This window comes from Coccinella septempunctata, chromosome 5 (genome assembly GCF_907165205.1).
Source record: "Coccinella septempunctata chromosome 5, icCocSept1.1, whole genome shotgun sequence".
Classification (NCBI taxonomy): Eukaryota; Metazoa; Arthropoda; class Insecta; order Coleoptera; family Coccinellidae; genus Coccinella; species Coccinella septempunctata.
This window is the reverse complement of record NC_058193.1, coordinates 2837528-2851020: the sequence shown is the minus strand read 5'-3', so window position 1 is coordinate 2851020 and position 13493 is coordinate 2837528. Positions and strand designations below refer to the sequence as shown.

Genomic DNA, 13493 nt, shown 5'->3' with positions numbered 1-13493 from the left:
TATAAATAACATTAAAAAATTGTTTTCAGGTTTCACCATGTATACAACCTGTGTTATTTGGTTGGCTTTCGTCCCCCTTTATTTCGGAACAGCCAATCATGTAGCGCTGCGAATAACCAGCATGTCTGTAACCATAAGTCTTTCAGCGAGTGTTACAATAGCTTGCTTGTTTTCTCCGAAGGTAAGCGACTTAATGACAAAAATATTCAGAACACTTAATATTCTAATTTCAATTAGGAAATAGGCTAAGGCTAAACATAATCGATTCAGATGCGATGGCAAATGGCTAGTTCAATTCAGATCGTAACACTTGATGATATTCATATCAGTGGTTGGTATGCATCTGAATTAATTGTGTTCTATCATTGAGTATGAATGAAGTTTAATACTTAGTGGTTCCATATAGGGTACCAGTGGTACCAGCTCACAATAACGCACCTGGAGAGCACATTAGCAAAATGTTTCGATTTGATGAAAATTCACGGTAGTGAGCATCCAATATTAGCAATTCTTAAGGTTTGTTCGAACAACAGAGGGTCTGTTCATAAAAAAAATCAGAATGGAACTTCCCCAGAAGCACTAACGGCCGTTTTCAACAATCCTATCTAACCATTGTTTCAGTTACTATAGATTGAAAATGCATGTGATTTCGTTTCTATGATCTATCTGTAGATAGACTTAGGAATGGTTACGCTGCGTCACCTCACTAACCTGCGTTTCTATTTGCGGCGGACTATACAGGATCTTTAACGAGGAACCTCACCCATATTTATACGGGAAACTACTGAACATATTTTCATGAAATTCAGCACTTATAAGTATTTCACGATGCTGATGAAATCTAAAATATTTTCAAGGCATGTGCACCTCCGGTTTTTCCGAAAATGACGTCAACTTCCGTTTTTCAAATTAGAACATCATTTTTTTATTGCAGAAATAGATTCCTTAGAAAATTTCAAGTTATTTTGATGTAACATTTTTCAGTTTTGGTTGGAAAATTCTCTCTGAGCGGGAAAATTCGAACAAAAAATCGAAAATAGAGCTCCGCTGAAACAAGAATAACTTCGAGGTTTTTGGATGGAAAACTTTCATTTTTGGGATTTTTCAAGATGTAAGATTGATGTATCCACTTTAAAAATCGAAATCGCGATTCATGATACAGGGGGTGAAAAAATCGCTTTCAAAGTTAGGGATGACAAAATCGTGAAAAATCAATTTTTTCAAATTAGAGCCCCATTTTTTTATGGCAGATATTGAATCTACGTTAAAAAATAATGTGAGTGTATGCATCACACCCTTGCCCTAAAGTGGATATTTTCTGAGTTATTCACAAAAAACTGTTTTTCGTCTTGAATTTTCAGCTATTTCTTTTCCCTTCACGCCAAAAAGATGAAATTTTCAGGAACTGTTACTTAAACCATGTTTTAGATTTTACTACCATAAGTGGTTTCCTGGTAAATATACCGAGCAATATTAGCAGTGCTTGCGTATCTGAAGGGTGTTCCGAGAAAAGGTGACCTCGTCTCTAGGATAGGTAGAAAACTGAAAAATATTTGGGGTTTGCTAAGTAAAAAATTTTCTTTTCTTAACGCCATCCGCATTCAAGGTGAAGGGCGTTGTAAAAAAAAAGTTAGTTTCAAATATATTAATAAACTCCAGACGTTTGTGGGTATTTTATCTTTTCTGTTGATCAGATGTTTAGCCAGGTTATTAACCGTCTTGAAGTTGTCTGATAGCCTGTCTGATAATCTTTTTATAAATATCAGACATATGATATGCCTCCCCATGTAAATTTTATGGATCAAAATTTTGTTGTACGTTCGCTGTAACGGAACAATAATAATTAAAATAATAAATGCGTGTCTTAAGATGATAGTCCATTGGTGAAGTTACAATTATATGATATAAATGAATGACGGTCTGCTCCACTTTCATAAAATCTATTTCCTTTAACATACACCATGCATTTCGTCAAGCTTACTTGCCATCATCAAGTGTTCCAAATGCATCAAACAGAAGATCTGAAATCAACCTATAACCTACCGAAGCAAAGGTTAGATGTCAACGAGCTTATCATGAATCAGATAAAATAAATTCAATATTCGTATAAAATTTGTTGCCAGTAGTTTCCCAAAATCGTAAAAAATGTGTATACTTTTTTTTTCCTCAACGTCCTTTATCTCGAATACGGATGGCGTTACGAAAATTTGTTACTAAGCAAACCACAATTATCTTTCTGTTCACTACCTATCCTACAGACAGAATCACCTTTTTTGAAACACCCTGTAAATGATTTGAGGAATTTCTGTCAGAATATGTCAAGTGTATCGCTCTTCAGGATCAGCAGAACCTGTAGAATGACGGATTTCACACATCATACATACACTCGAAGTGTTACCAATTCAAAGAGCTGTTTGTTCGTCGATTTTAAATATTTTCATTCGAAAATTGGTAAAAATATTGAAAACATATTGAAGTTCAAGAAAGCGATGTTGGTGTTCGATATGTCCATCCTTGGTTCGGATAACATCCTTGATTCTACCGATGAACGTATTTCACGCTGCTCGAATATCGGCTTGAGGAATTCGATTCCGTTCACGCCGAAGACTTTCTTTAAGCTACTCCAAACTCTGATGTTTTTTGAGGACAATTTTGCCTCCAAAATACTTCAAATGGAGAAATCCATCGGGTTCAAATTAGATGAATATGGAGGCTATTGTTATGAGGAAATCAAGCGAGGAAAGGCATATCGCAAAAAGTTTTTCGAGCTTTATGGAACGGTGCCGAGTCCTATTGGAATGACAAATGTTTTGCGAAAGTTTTGTGTGCCCACTGTATTAGTGCAGAACTTAACACCTTTTCGAAGTAAATATCCTCGTTAACTTTGACGCCCTGGTCGATAAATACCAATGGAGAGCGACTTTAGGCAGTCACCGCGGCCCAAACCATAACCCGCTGTGGTCCTTGCATTCTTTTGGCAACTCTTTGTTGATTGTCGTTTGTCCTTCATGGTAACCACACACGATCATTTTGTTGTTCACATATTGTTGAACAGTAAAAATTTTTTCATCCGAAAACACGATGTTCGGTATAGCATGAGTTTCGAGCAAGCAATTCAACTCCTTTCGAGAAGCGTTTTTTTCTGGGCCGGTGTAAGACTTTTTGTATTTTGAGAGGCTGCAATCCAAGCTTAGTTTTAAATATGTGATCAAGTTTTTCACGCGATATTTTCAATTTTTGCTGCACTTTGCCGTGGATTTCGTTGAATTCGGCATCTCATTTTTCTCATCATTTTCGGAGATGTTGCTGTTGTTTTAGGGCCACCACCATAGCATTTCGCGATGCTACCAGTATCATTGTAACATGTGATGGTTCGGTACACAAATATTTTATTCAAACGTAAATGCTGCCTGCAGATCACGATCAAGAGCTGGTTGAAATTTTCCGGCCTAATATAAGGCGATCACACTGTTACATTTGAATCCCATTTTTATATCTCTTTTATTGCGATATATAGCAATATCTTTTTGTGGTTTTGAACTTAACATAATAGGCAAACGTCTGTCAAATTTTGAATGTGCTGTCATTGGCCGTTTGGCAAATACAGCAGCGTGAAGTTGGTAACACTTCGAGTCAGGAGCCCGGTAATAAGAATGTTGTCAGTTTTTGTTTATTGCATTTCAGCTCTACATTATCTTGATAAGGCCTGAAAGAAATATCAGACAGAGTATGATGCCGATGAGGTATAGTGCTATTACGAAGAGTACGGGAACTGGATCACATGGTGGTAGCATGATGGCCCATTTAATGGTGACTGCTGCAACATGTGACTCGAAACAACAAGTACAAAAATGTATGCAAAAACCTATTGATCTGGATGAGAGAGATGGTAAGAACTTTATGTTTAACATCATCAGCGTACTAAGATTAATGTCCCTATTCGTTATTAGTAGCATGTAACATTACTATACTATGTGTATATTTCTCGACACTGATTAGGTATCAGTGGCGGCCCGCTAGGCACTGCCGACCAGCAAAGATGTAAATTCTCACTTGTGTCATATCTGACTAAAATATTTTCAATATTCCGACGTTGCCGCTTATGCTAAAAAATACTACAGACTTGCTTATTTTAAATGGGACACCCTACTTTTCATCTAAAATTTTCAGAGAAAATCAAAATACTCATCTAGTGATGACCTCGTGGTTTCGGAATTTCTATTAAAGTGAGGGTTTTCAGCGACTTATGTTGCTAACGTAGAAATATTGACACGTTAATTTTTCCAGATTATAAAATCATTATAAATTGGAATTTAGGCGTTTATCTTCTTTATGAGAGCTATATTCGATGCAAAATGCATTATCATATGAACACAATATCACATGTGAGTTACCCGGAAGCAGCTACAGATTCCCCAGCCCTGAGTGAACCTTTAGAGGTCTATTATATATATATCAGAGCGCTACGACAATAACACGAATCTGCTGGGAGAGTAGGCTCCGCAAGAAAAACCAAGAAAGAGATCTTCATGATTCATTTCCAATTTGAGAGCAGAACATGTGTTAGGGAGGGGAGGCTGAAACTAAAAGGATACGTATTGGCGTAGCTTTCATAAAATTTGAAATAGTTTACTTCTCATCTCATTCAGTAAGCTCGACCACCTCGTGTGCAAGCCTTTTCAGTACTTTCAGTAACTCAATCATTATGTTTCCAACGTTTTAGCACAAAATTAAAAAAAAAAGTTATTTAAATTTATTTCTTTTTATAACACCATCCCTATGCTAACTCATTTTTGGCTGACCTAGTTCAGTCAACTGAGCTTGACCTTGCCATCCAATAGGTCATCACTCTTCCAATCGGCGTTGAACTGAAATACGCCTCCCTTTTATATCCTCGCTTTAAGAGGTTGTTACTATAATAAACTCACATATCATTAAGACCCTGCCATGATTTCGGCTATCTGCCTATCCTAGGACATTTTTGAGGACTTTTAATTTTTTTTAATAAGCATGTGGCTGAACATTATTTCAATGATAATAAGAAAGATCACGCCTAAACGGTGAGGCAATGAATTCAATAATAAGGATAAATTCAGATGCATACCACCCGCTGATATGAATATCAATAACAAGTGTAAAGATCTGAATTGAACTAGCCAATTTGCCATCGTCAAGGCCCCAAATGGAGTACGCTCCATCGAAGAAAAGTAGATGCTGGCCATGGTTTCGGTCTCATTTGACCTCATCAGAGCAACATAGCTTCTTTCCCCTATGGAGAACGTTTGGAATTGATGGACGACTACTGAGTACTATGCAGTTACCCAGAGCGCCACCCAGTGCATCTGAATTTATCCTTATTATTGCATTCATTGCCTCACCGTTTAGGCGTGATCTTTCTTATTATTATTATTGTACCGCTGGCATCATTTCTGCCGTGATCTGAACGTGTTCCCAGACTTCTCAATTCATCACACATCTGTTGTTCGCAAAGCGAATCAGCGTACTGAACTACTGAATTAGGGAAAATATGGGACATGCTATTGTCTTCATCTTGGTTTCTATCTGGAGGGGATTGAATCGGACACCGTTTCATACTGGGTGGCGCTCTGGGTAACTCTATAGTACTCAGTAGTCGCTGTTTTACTGGATAGTACTCAATAGCGCTTGCAAGTGTTGAATGGGGGTCCATCAATTCCAAACGTTCTCCATCGGGGAAAAAGCTATGTTGCTTTGATGAGGTCAAATGATACTGAAACCATGGTCAGCATCTGCTTTTCTTCGATGGGACGTACTCCATTTGGGGCCTTGATGACGATGGCAAATTGGTTAGTTCAATTCAGATAGTAACACTTGCTGATATTCATATCAGCGGGTGGTATGCATCTGAATTTAACCTTATTATTATTTCAATGGTTCCGTTTATTATTAATAATAATTAGAGCCTCCACAATTCTCAACATAAGCCCAATGTAAAAGGTATTCCAACTACCTCATCAACTGCGAGACCATTTTTAATATTCTTTTTTTTTCCGCAGATAGTGGTACAGATTATCCCAAATCCAAACCGGAAATGAAAGATATTTGGTGCCAAACCGACCCACTGTGTCCACTGAAACTACTAGATAATAGAGAGCTTGATAATTTAAAAGTCAACAACAATTTCAACGTAGAAAATGGATCAATGGCTCGATTAGCTGGTGGACCAATAAAAGAATTACCCTTATAGCAGGATCATATTAAAAGATCTCGAAGTTTAAAATAGGTAGGTCAAACAACTTTATTTTTATCATGTAGTAAGAACATAAAGGTAATGAAAATTCTTCATGTGCAGCCATTATTACTATAATTCAAGTATTGTAGAAATGGATTAATTGTATATAGTTTATGTAGATTGCAGCCCACATATTATTAGGTGCGCAAAAGTTCCTGCTGTTTGTCAATAGATGGGTCCAGTAGTAAGTTCTGGTCGATTTTGACATAGCCAAAACGTCATGAACTAATCTGAGATATATGGTAAACAGACTCTTTTAACAGATAAGTGAATTTGTTTTGGCGTAAATTACTTCTGGTTGTTTGAATATGTCTGATTTTATGCCAAATAATCGTCATTAGCGGGAATTGCTGATTTTCTTTTTTCATTTGAAGAAAACGGCGGCTGAAGCACATCTAGAGCTCCAAAAAGTTTATGGAGATGCTGCTCTATGTGAAATAACGTGCCGTGATTGGTTCCGTCGCTTCAAAGACGGTGATTTTGATGTTGATGACAGTCCGCGTGAAGGCAGGCCAAAAACGTTCGAAGACGCTAAATTGGAGGTATTACTCGGAGAGGATCCGTGCCAAACGCAAGAAGAGCTTTCTTCAGCATTACAAGTTACCTGCCAAGCCATTTCTAAGCGACTCCATGCGTTGGAAATGATTCAAAAACAGGGAACTTGGGTTCCTTCCAATACTGGGGAACGATATCGACTTCAATTGATGCAATTGAACCGAGCACTGCGCAAAAAACGGCCTCAATACGAGAAGAAGCACGATAAAGTGATTCTACAGCATGATAATGCTCGGCCTCACGTTGCTAAACCTGTTAAAACCTACCTGGAAACGCTCAAATGGGTCCTACCCCACCCGCCTTATTCCCCAGATATTGCGCCATCAGATTATCATTTGTTTCGGTCGATGGCACATGGTCTGGCTCATCAGAAGTTCCACACATATGAAGACATCAAAAAATGGCTTGATTCCTGGGTAGTCTCAAAGGATGAATCCTTTTATCGTAACGGTATTCGAGCTCTACCAGAAAGATGGGAAAAAATTGTAGCTAACAATGGACAGTACTTTGAATTATTCATATGTATCCAGTTTTTCACAATAAAGTTCTATTTTCATCGAAAAAACAGCGGGAACTTAGTTGCGTGCCTAATATATCAATGGTTTTTGGAATATAAAACCTTATTTTGGTAACAAACAAGTTGAAATAAAAATCAAAAAATTATATTCTTCTGAAGCATTTCACATCGAGATGGTAGGAAATAGCTGCCCTGCCTTTTATTCTGTATTTTAAGAATTGTCATCACCGAAGATTGGATAATTTCGAGTGCCCTAGCTATCTGTCTAGTGGAAACATGAGGATTTTCTTTTCTTGAACAGAGAGGAGTACATGGTGGGCAAAATTCGTTGTCCACTAAGGGGATATGGGGAACTTTAAGAGCTAGAAGAAAACGGATGACTCATTTCCGAGCTCTTTTCAGAGAAACAAAGAATGGTTAGAACCGTAGCCTCCTACGATTCTTCGTTTTTGAGTTATTAGCAAAAAAATCAGATTTTGACGATTTCGAAAAGTTTCATATTTTTTTTGTGTTTGAAGTTACATATCTGAAACTTGAACCTTCTACAGGCACTTTTTCACGTAGAATCCACTGACGAGCTCGAAATATGTTTTCATTTCGAATCATGTTGAAGGCGAGTCATGTATTCGCTGAACTATTTCCTCCAAAATTCTTTCTTCATCGCCTGGATAAGAGACCATCTATTTCGAAGACTCAATCTTTCATCTGATGGCTGTTTTGGATTTTGGAATCGTCTTGAGAGGGTGACCAATTAGGAAATGTCCTGGTGTGATGATATCTATTTCCTCTGGATCTTCTGAGAGTTCTATTGGTGGGCGTGAATTCAGGCATGCTTCAATTTGACAGAGCAACGTTGACAGTTCTTCATATATTAAAGTGTGATTGTTCGTGCCCGATGCACTTGACTCCACCCCAGTGGCGGCTCGTGGTCATGAGGAGGCTAAAAATTTTCGAGGAGTGTTGGAACAAACTCTTATCAGTCAATAAAGTATATTTCATCAATATAATGAAAAGTTGCCAGTTCTAAGACTAATTTTCAATGCAAGAGGATGCTACATGCTCCTTTGACTTGTTATGCCTTTCGATAGAACGCGGTAAATTTTTCAAATCTGAGAACCCCGTTTTAGACCATGAAGTATATTCTGTTTGATGAGAAAATAGTAAACATGGCCAGCTAAATAATTTTTCCCCCGTTTGATCGATCCAGTTAACCAATCATAATTTATCGTACCGAACAACACTGAAACCTCTATTTTGACGATTTCGGTCGACTTAAGTGCAATTAAATTTGGTCGAGGTCTTGTAAAGGTTTTAACAACGTTCCTACAGTTTATTCTCAATATTCAATTTTCTGAAATTATTACTTAAAATCCAATCTACAATATCTTCGCATTGTTTTATTTCATCTAGTCTATCCATTTTATTTTTTGACCCGTATCAGTACTTACCCCTAACCGGATTGGTCACACCGTCCCCTCATTAAGCCTCCTCTGCGCCAGAGCAGATTCCGTAAGTTTTTCCGAGGACCGTGGCGAAACCTGCAGTCATCACCATTCCTACAGTAGCCTTTTCGATGTTTCTTTGGGACTCAAAAATCTACTATTAAATTAATTGTGCGAGTCAAAGACTCAATCTGTATAAATAACTTCCACTACATTAACCTTGCAGTTTATCAAAGTCGATCGATCGGAGTCTGATAATATTGAAGTAGATCGCAGGCGATTCAAGTCTGAGCACCCCTGGCATAGAGCGAAAGGCATAACTTTAAAGTGTCACAGACCCTTTCCAATACTGAAGGCAGTTATTTCTTTGTCGTTTGTATCCAAGCCAACCTGCCAATATCCACTCTCCAGATCCAAGGTGGAAAAACAACGTGATCCCGAATCCCGAGAGTGTTTCCAGGGTATCATCAATTCTCGGTGAGGGATAGCTGTCCTTTTTCGTGCCCTGATTGAGCTACCTGTAGTCTACGCAGAATCTAGTGGTTCCATCCTTCTTCTTCACTAATACTACGGTCGATGTCCAGATACTATCGGACGCTTTGATTACACCTTCTCTCGCCATGTCTTCAATAAATAATCCTTTCAGCTTCTTCTCTTTTTGACAGACGCGAAGATGTCTAGGCTGCTGTGGGATAGGTTGCGCATCACCAGTATTTCTCACTTCGAGCTCTTGACACTTTGAAGTTATAAGGGATACCAGTTCTCAGAATTCCTTTGTGACTGTCAGACTTCTGCAGTACTTATCCCACCCGAAATATAGTATAGTATATACTGATACACCATGTTCAATCAAAGTATTCTTCTTCGGGGTGACAAGGTTTTCCCAAGTAATAGTCCTTTAGCTGAGGGTGTATCGTCACAGGGCTCAATTACTCTCACGCAGCCACTCCTCGTTACATCGTCACATCTACCATCACTATGCCTTCAGTTCGCCCTGGCAACGTGATGTCCTCGGTCGGCCGAATCCGATATATCTTGTCCTCCATATCATTGAATGGAATCTCTTCACTTCCTAGCCGAAGTACGAACTTCTTAACAAGGTCCAATCCCAGAATAACTTCTTCCATGATTCCAGCTACCAGAACTTCGTGGCCAACTGTTGTGTTTCCCAATTCAATAGTGGAGACGATCGATCCATAAGTCGGTATTTCTTGTCCAGACGCAGTTCGAAGTTTGAACCTAACTGCGCGATTCTTGAATCCTCTAGCCATTTCTGAATGCACAATGGTTTTGGTCGAGCCAGTGTCTACCAGTATTTTCACATTTCGATTATTTATCTTTCCGGGGATAACTATGCTCGATAAATCCTTAGACATTATTCCCCGGATTATCCCTTCGAGGGCACTTTTGGCTTGGGTCGATTAATGCCTCATCATCGACCGCATCCCTTTTCCTAACTTGTGATATTCTGCAGATTGCTTCTCTGACAATGTCCTCAATAGATCGGTCTGTTTCTTGGACTTGTCTTACACGAAGGTGTTCTCTATGCGACGCTTGCTCCGCTGCCTCAATTTCCAAAGCCTGGGCTAAGGCATCATCTATGGTTCTAGGACGTGCTCCTCTCAGAGCTCGTTGTATTTCACTACCCTTTATCCCATCCACGAATGTCTGGATTGATAGCTGTTCCAGGAAGCTATCTGGAGCAGAAGGATAAGCCAGCCTGACTAATCTTGCCACATCAGCATCAAACTCCTGGAGATTTTCACCTGTTTTCTGCACTCGGTTCTTTATTCGTGCATGGTAAACCTTTTGTAGATGAGCATCGCCATATCTCATCTGAAGTTCTGATATTAGAACTTCGTAACAGGCTTGTTGACTCTCCGGAATCATTTCCAGAATGTTGAGTGCCTTTCCTCGTAGAGGGTATTTTTCGATGGAAAAATACCCTCTACGTTGGAGGCTTGATCCTCATTCTACTACCTTCGCTTTCGCTGTGCTGTAGGGTGATGAAGCCAGAATATCTGTTCTGTTTGACATTCTTTTCAAGGAATCTATCAATTTAGAATGATGTTCAATTATTCCTGCCATTTCTTCAAATTTTCCATTAATTTCATCATAAACTTTGTCAAACTTTTCATCAACTTCGTCAAATTTTCAACTCGCTATATCAAACTTCTCGTCTACTTTATCAAATTTTTCATTCATGGTTTCCAGTTTCTTATACAATTTATCTGTAAGTTGACTCACCACATCATTACAATTTTCCTTAATCTGCTCCATTTGTTCATTTAATTTTTCGTCAATTTTCTCATTTAATTTTCTAGAATTTTCTTCGATTTGTTCATTTAATTTTCGAGAATTTTTTTCCATTCTTTCCTTCATCTCACTCAAAAAGTCCATTACCGCTTGAGTATCCATCGCGTTCTGTAGACTGGCATGAACTCCAAACAACCAAAATTATTTATTGAATTCAAGCGATGTTGAACCTCACACGTGACACCAATGTAACGTTTTCTTGACTCAAAAAACGTCCGAATGATAAAGATTATTTATTCACACTTAGACTAACACCAATAACTAACAAACTAACTATGTCACTACTATTTTTTTCCACTCGTCCGTTGCTTGCACTGTGAATGAACTGTACTGTACTGTAGCCCCGTCCTGCTCCTCCGCTGGGCTTATATAGGCGACGGAAACATTTTGGCAGTTTCGCGTGCTTCCAAGAAAGGGCCAGCCGCCAGGGCCGGATTGGTTACAATATAATCCTAGGTCTTATGTTCCTAGAGCGTTTATTTTGATTTTCAGACATTTTCTGACCATCTTCTTTCCATATTTTGTTGATGACCTTCAGAAGTTTGGACTGATTTTCCTCCTCCAGTAGGCTGTTGATTTTGTTCAGATTCTTCAGGAATGATTGAATGCTCGACATATGTTCTGCGATGATTTGGGAACCGGTAATTAATAGTTTGTGGGCATTTCATTCCGTCGTAAGTCCATCTTTCAGAAGTTTTTGCTCAATTTTTCCAAATGGCAATTGCTTGTTGATATATATATTTTCGACTTGCCCATATACGCCCTTGGCATGGTAACCATGGGTTTTCGGAAGTTCTTGTAGCAGCTTTTGATGAATTTTGTTAAAGTTGTCCCATTCTTCATTCAATTGTGGCATCTTTTTGCCGCATTATTCTTCGGTTTTTCTCAATGGTAAATCTTTTCTCATATTGGTGTGAACCCTTTTTTTTCTTCCGCCGTTAGCTGCTCGGAGGTTTTCCATCTTTTGTTTTTTGATCTTTGTGTATGCTGGGTGATGGATTCAGTGGTGGATATATGATGTGGGTGGTTTATTCCTTGTGGATCGTGGATACAGTGGGTGTTGCCCCTGGTGGTTGAGTCGAAGATTTATGTATCTAATGATTCTTGATTGATGTGTGTCCAGTGGATGTATTTCCCTGGTAGTTGGGTCGAAGGGTTGTAGGTCCGATGACTGGTGCTTGATGTGGTTGTAGTGAATGTATTTTCCTGGTGGTTGAGTCAAAGGGTTGGTGAATCCAATGACTGCTGATTGATTATTGCTGGCTTCAACGTCCCTGTTGCTTGTGGGTTCAGCGGCTATATTTCCCTGGTGTTTGAGTCAAAGGATTGTAGGTCCGATGACTGCTGCTTGATGTGGGTCCAGTGGATATAACAAAGTCCCTGGTGGTTGATTATTGGCTCGAAGGACCAATGTTGGGTTTATATCTCAATTTGACCTCAAGTTCTTAGATCACCAAACTTGATATTTATTAAGTCTATGGTGATCAGAAAACTTTCATGACCTTTATTGACTCAATGGGCGTTGCCGGTTTGTGAAAATGACGTAGAATGTTCATAAGAGAGCACTTCTGAAATCAGAATTTTTTTAAGTGAATACAGACAAAATGCAATATGTTAAAATTTGAAAAAAACATATTTCGATATATTTGTGTTATAAGGATTTCAATGACATATATTTTGAAATTTAGGAAAATAGCCCATTGAAACTGATAATGCGGATCGCTTGATAATGAACGTTTTTTTGTAATCTATATAAACTATAATATATAATAAAATTGTACAATGACTTCAAGGCCACCTAATTGAAATCGAATTACATTTTGCATATTCAGTACATTTTTCTTCACTCACAATATTGTTAACCTTCTTACACAGGCAATAAAAATTATGGAAGAGAGAATGATCTAAATAATTTCGAATGGAAATATTTGATTGAATGGAATTTATGAATTTTTTATATATCTAATTTCATATAATAAGCATCATATTAATGCTTCACTTTTCAATTTTGCCAAATAAATAAGACACAAAATCCAGGGTTACTGGATTACTGGATAATTCTTAAGACACCAAATCCAGTAACCCGTTTACGTTAGACACACTGTATTTTCCTAGCTCAATAATTAGTTATTAAAAGGATCATCCTTTCTTTGAATTTTCTTGTGATTGTGTTCATACATGATTAATAAACTGATATATTTTCAATAATTTCAGAAACGTTGCGAACGAGTTCAAAAAGATATTTGCCAAGTTGTTAAACTACAGATCTTTGGGGTCCAAGATGTATGTGTCGATCTGAACTGATCATAAGTCATGAGATTAATGACTACCTAAACATAAGATCAACAAAAATGATATATCATTTGGGAAAAGTGTGATTGGAAATACTGTA

The 13493-nt window shown here is 38.1% G+C and overlaps 1 protein-coding gene across 1 annotated transcript in view; it reads left to right on the top strand.

Annotated features, from left to right (window-relative positions):
* LOC123313827 (metabotropic glutamate receptor 2-like) overlaps nt 1–13453 on the top strand; it is a 642000-nt gene extending 628547 nt beyond the window's left edge. Inside the window, exons 13-16 of the mRNA XM_044898875.1 lie at nt 30–181; nt 3685–3889; nt 6036–6262; nt 13316–13453. Of these exons, the coding sequence (XP_044754810.1) occupies nt 30–181; nt 3685–3889; nt 6036–6226 (548 nt within the window). The 3' untranslated portion in view covers nt 6227–6262; nt 13316–13453. The remainder of the gene's footprint in view (nt 1–29; nt 182–3684; nt 3890–6035; nt 6263–13315) is intronic.
* The last annotated feature ends 40 nt before the right edge of the window (nt 13454–13493 follow it).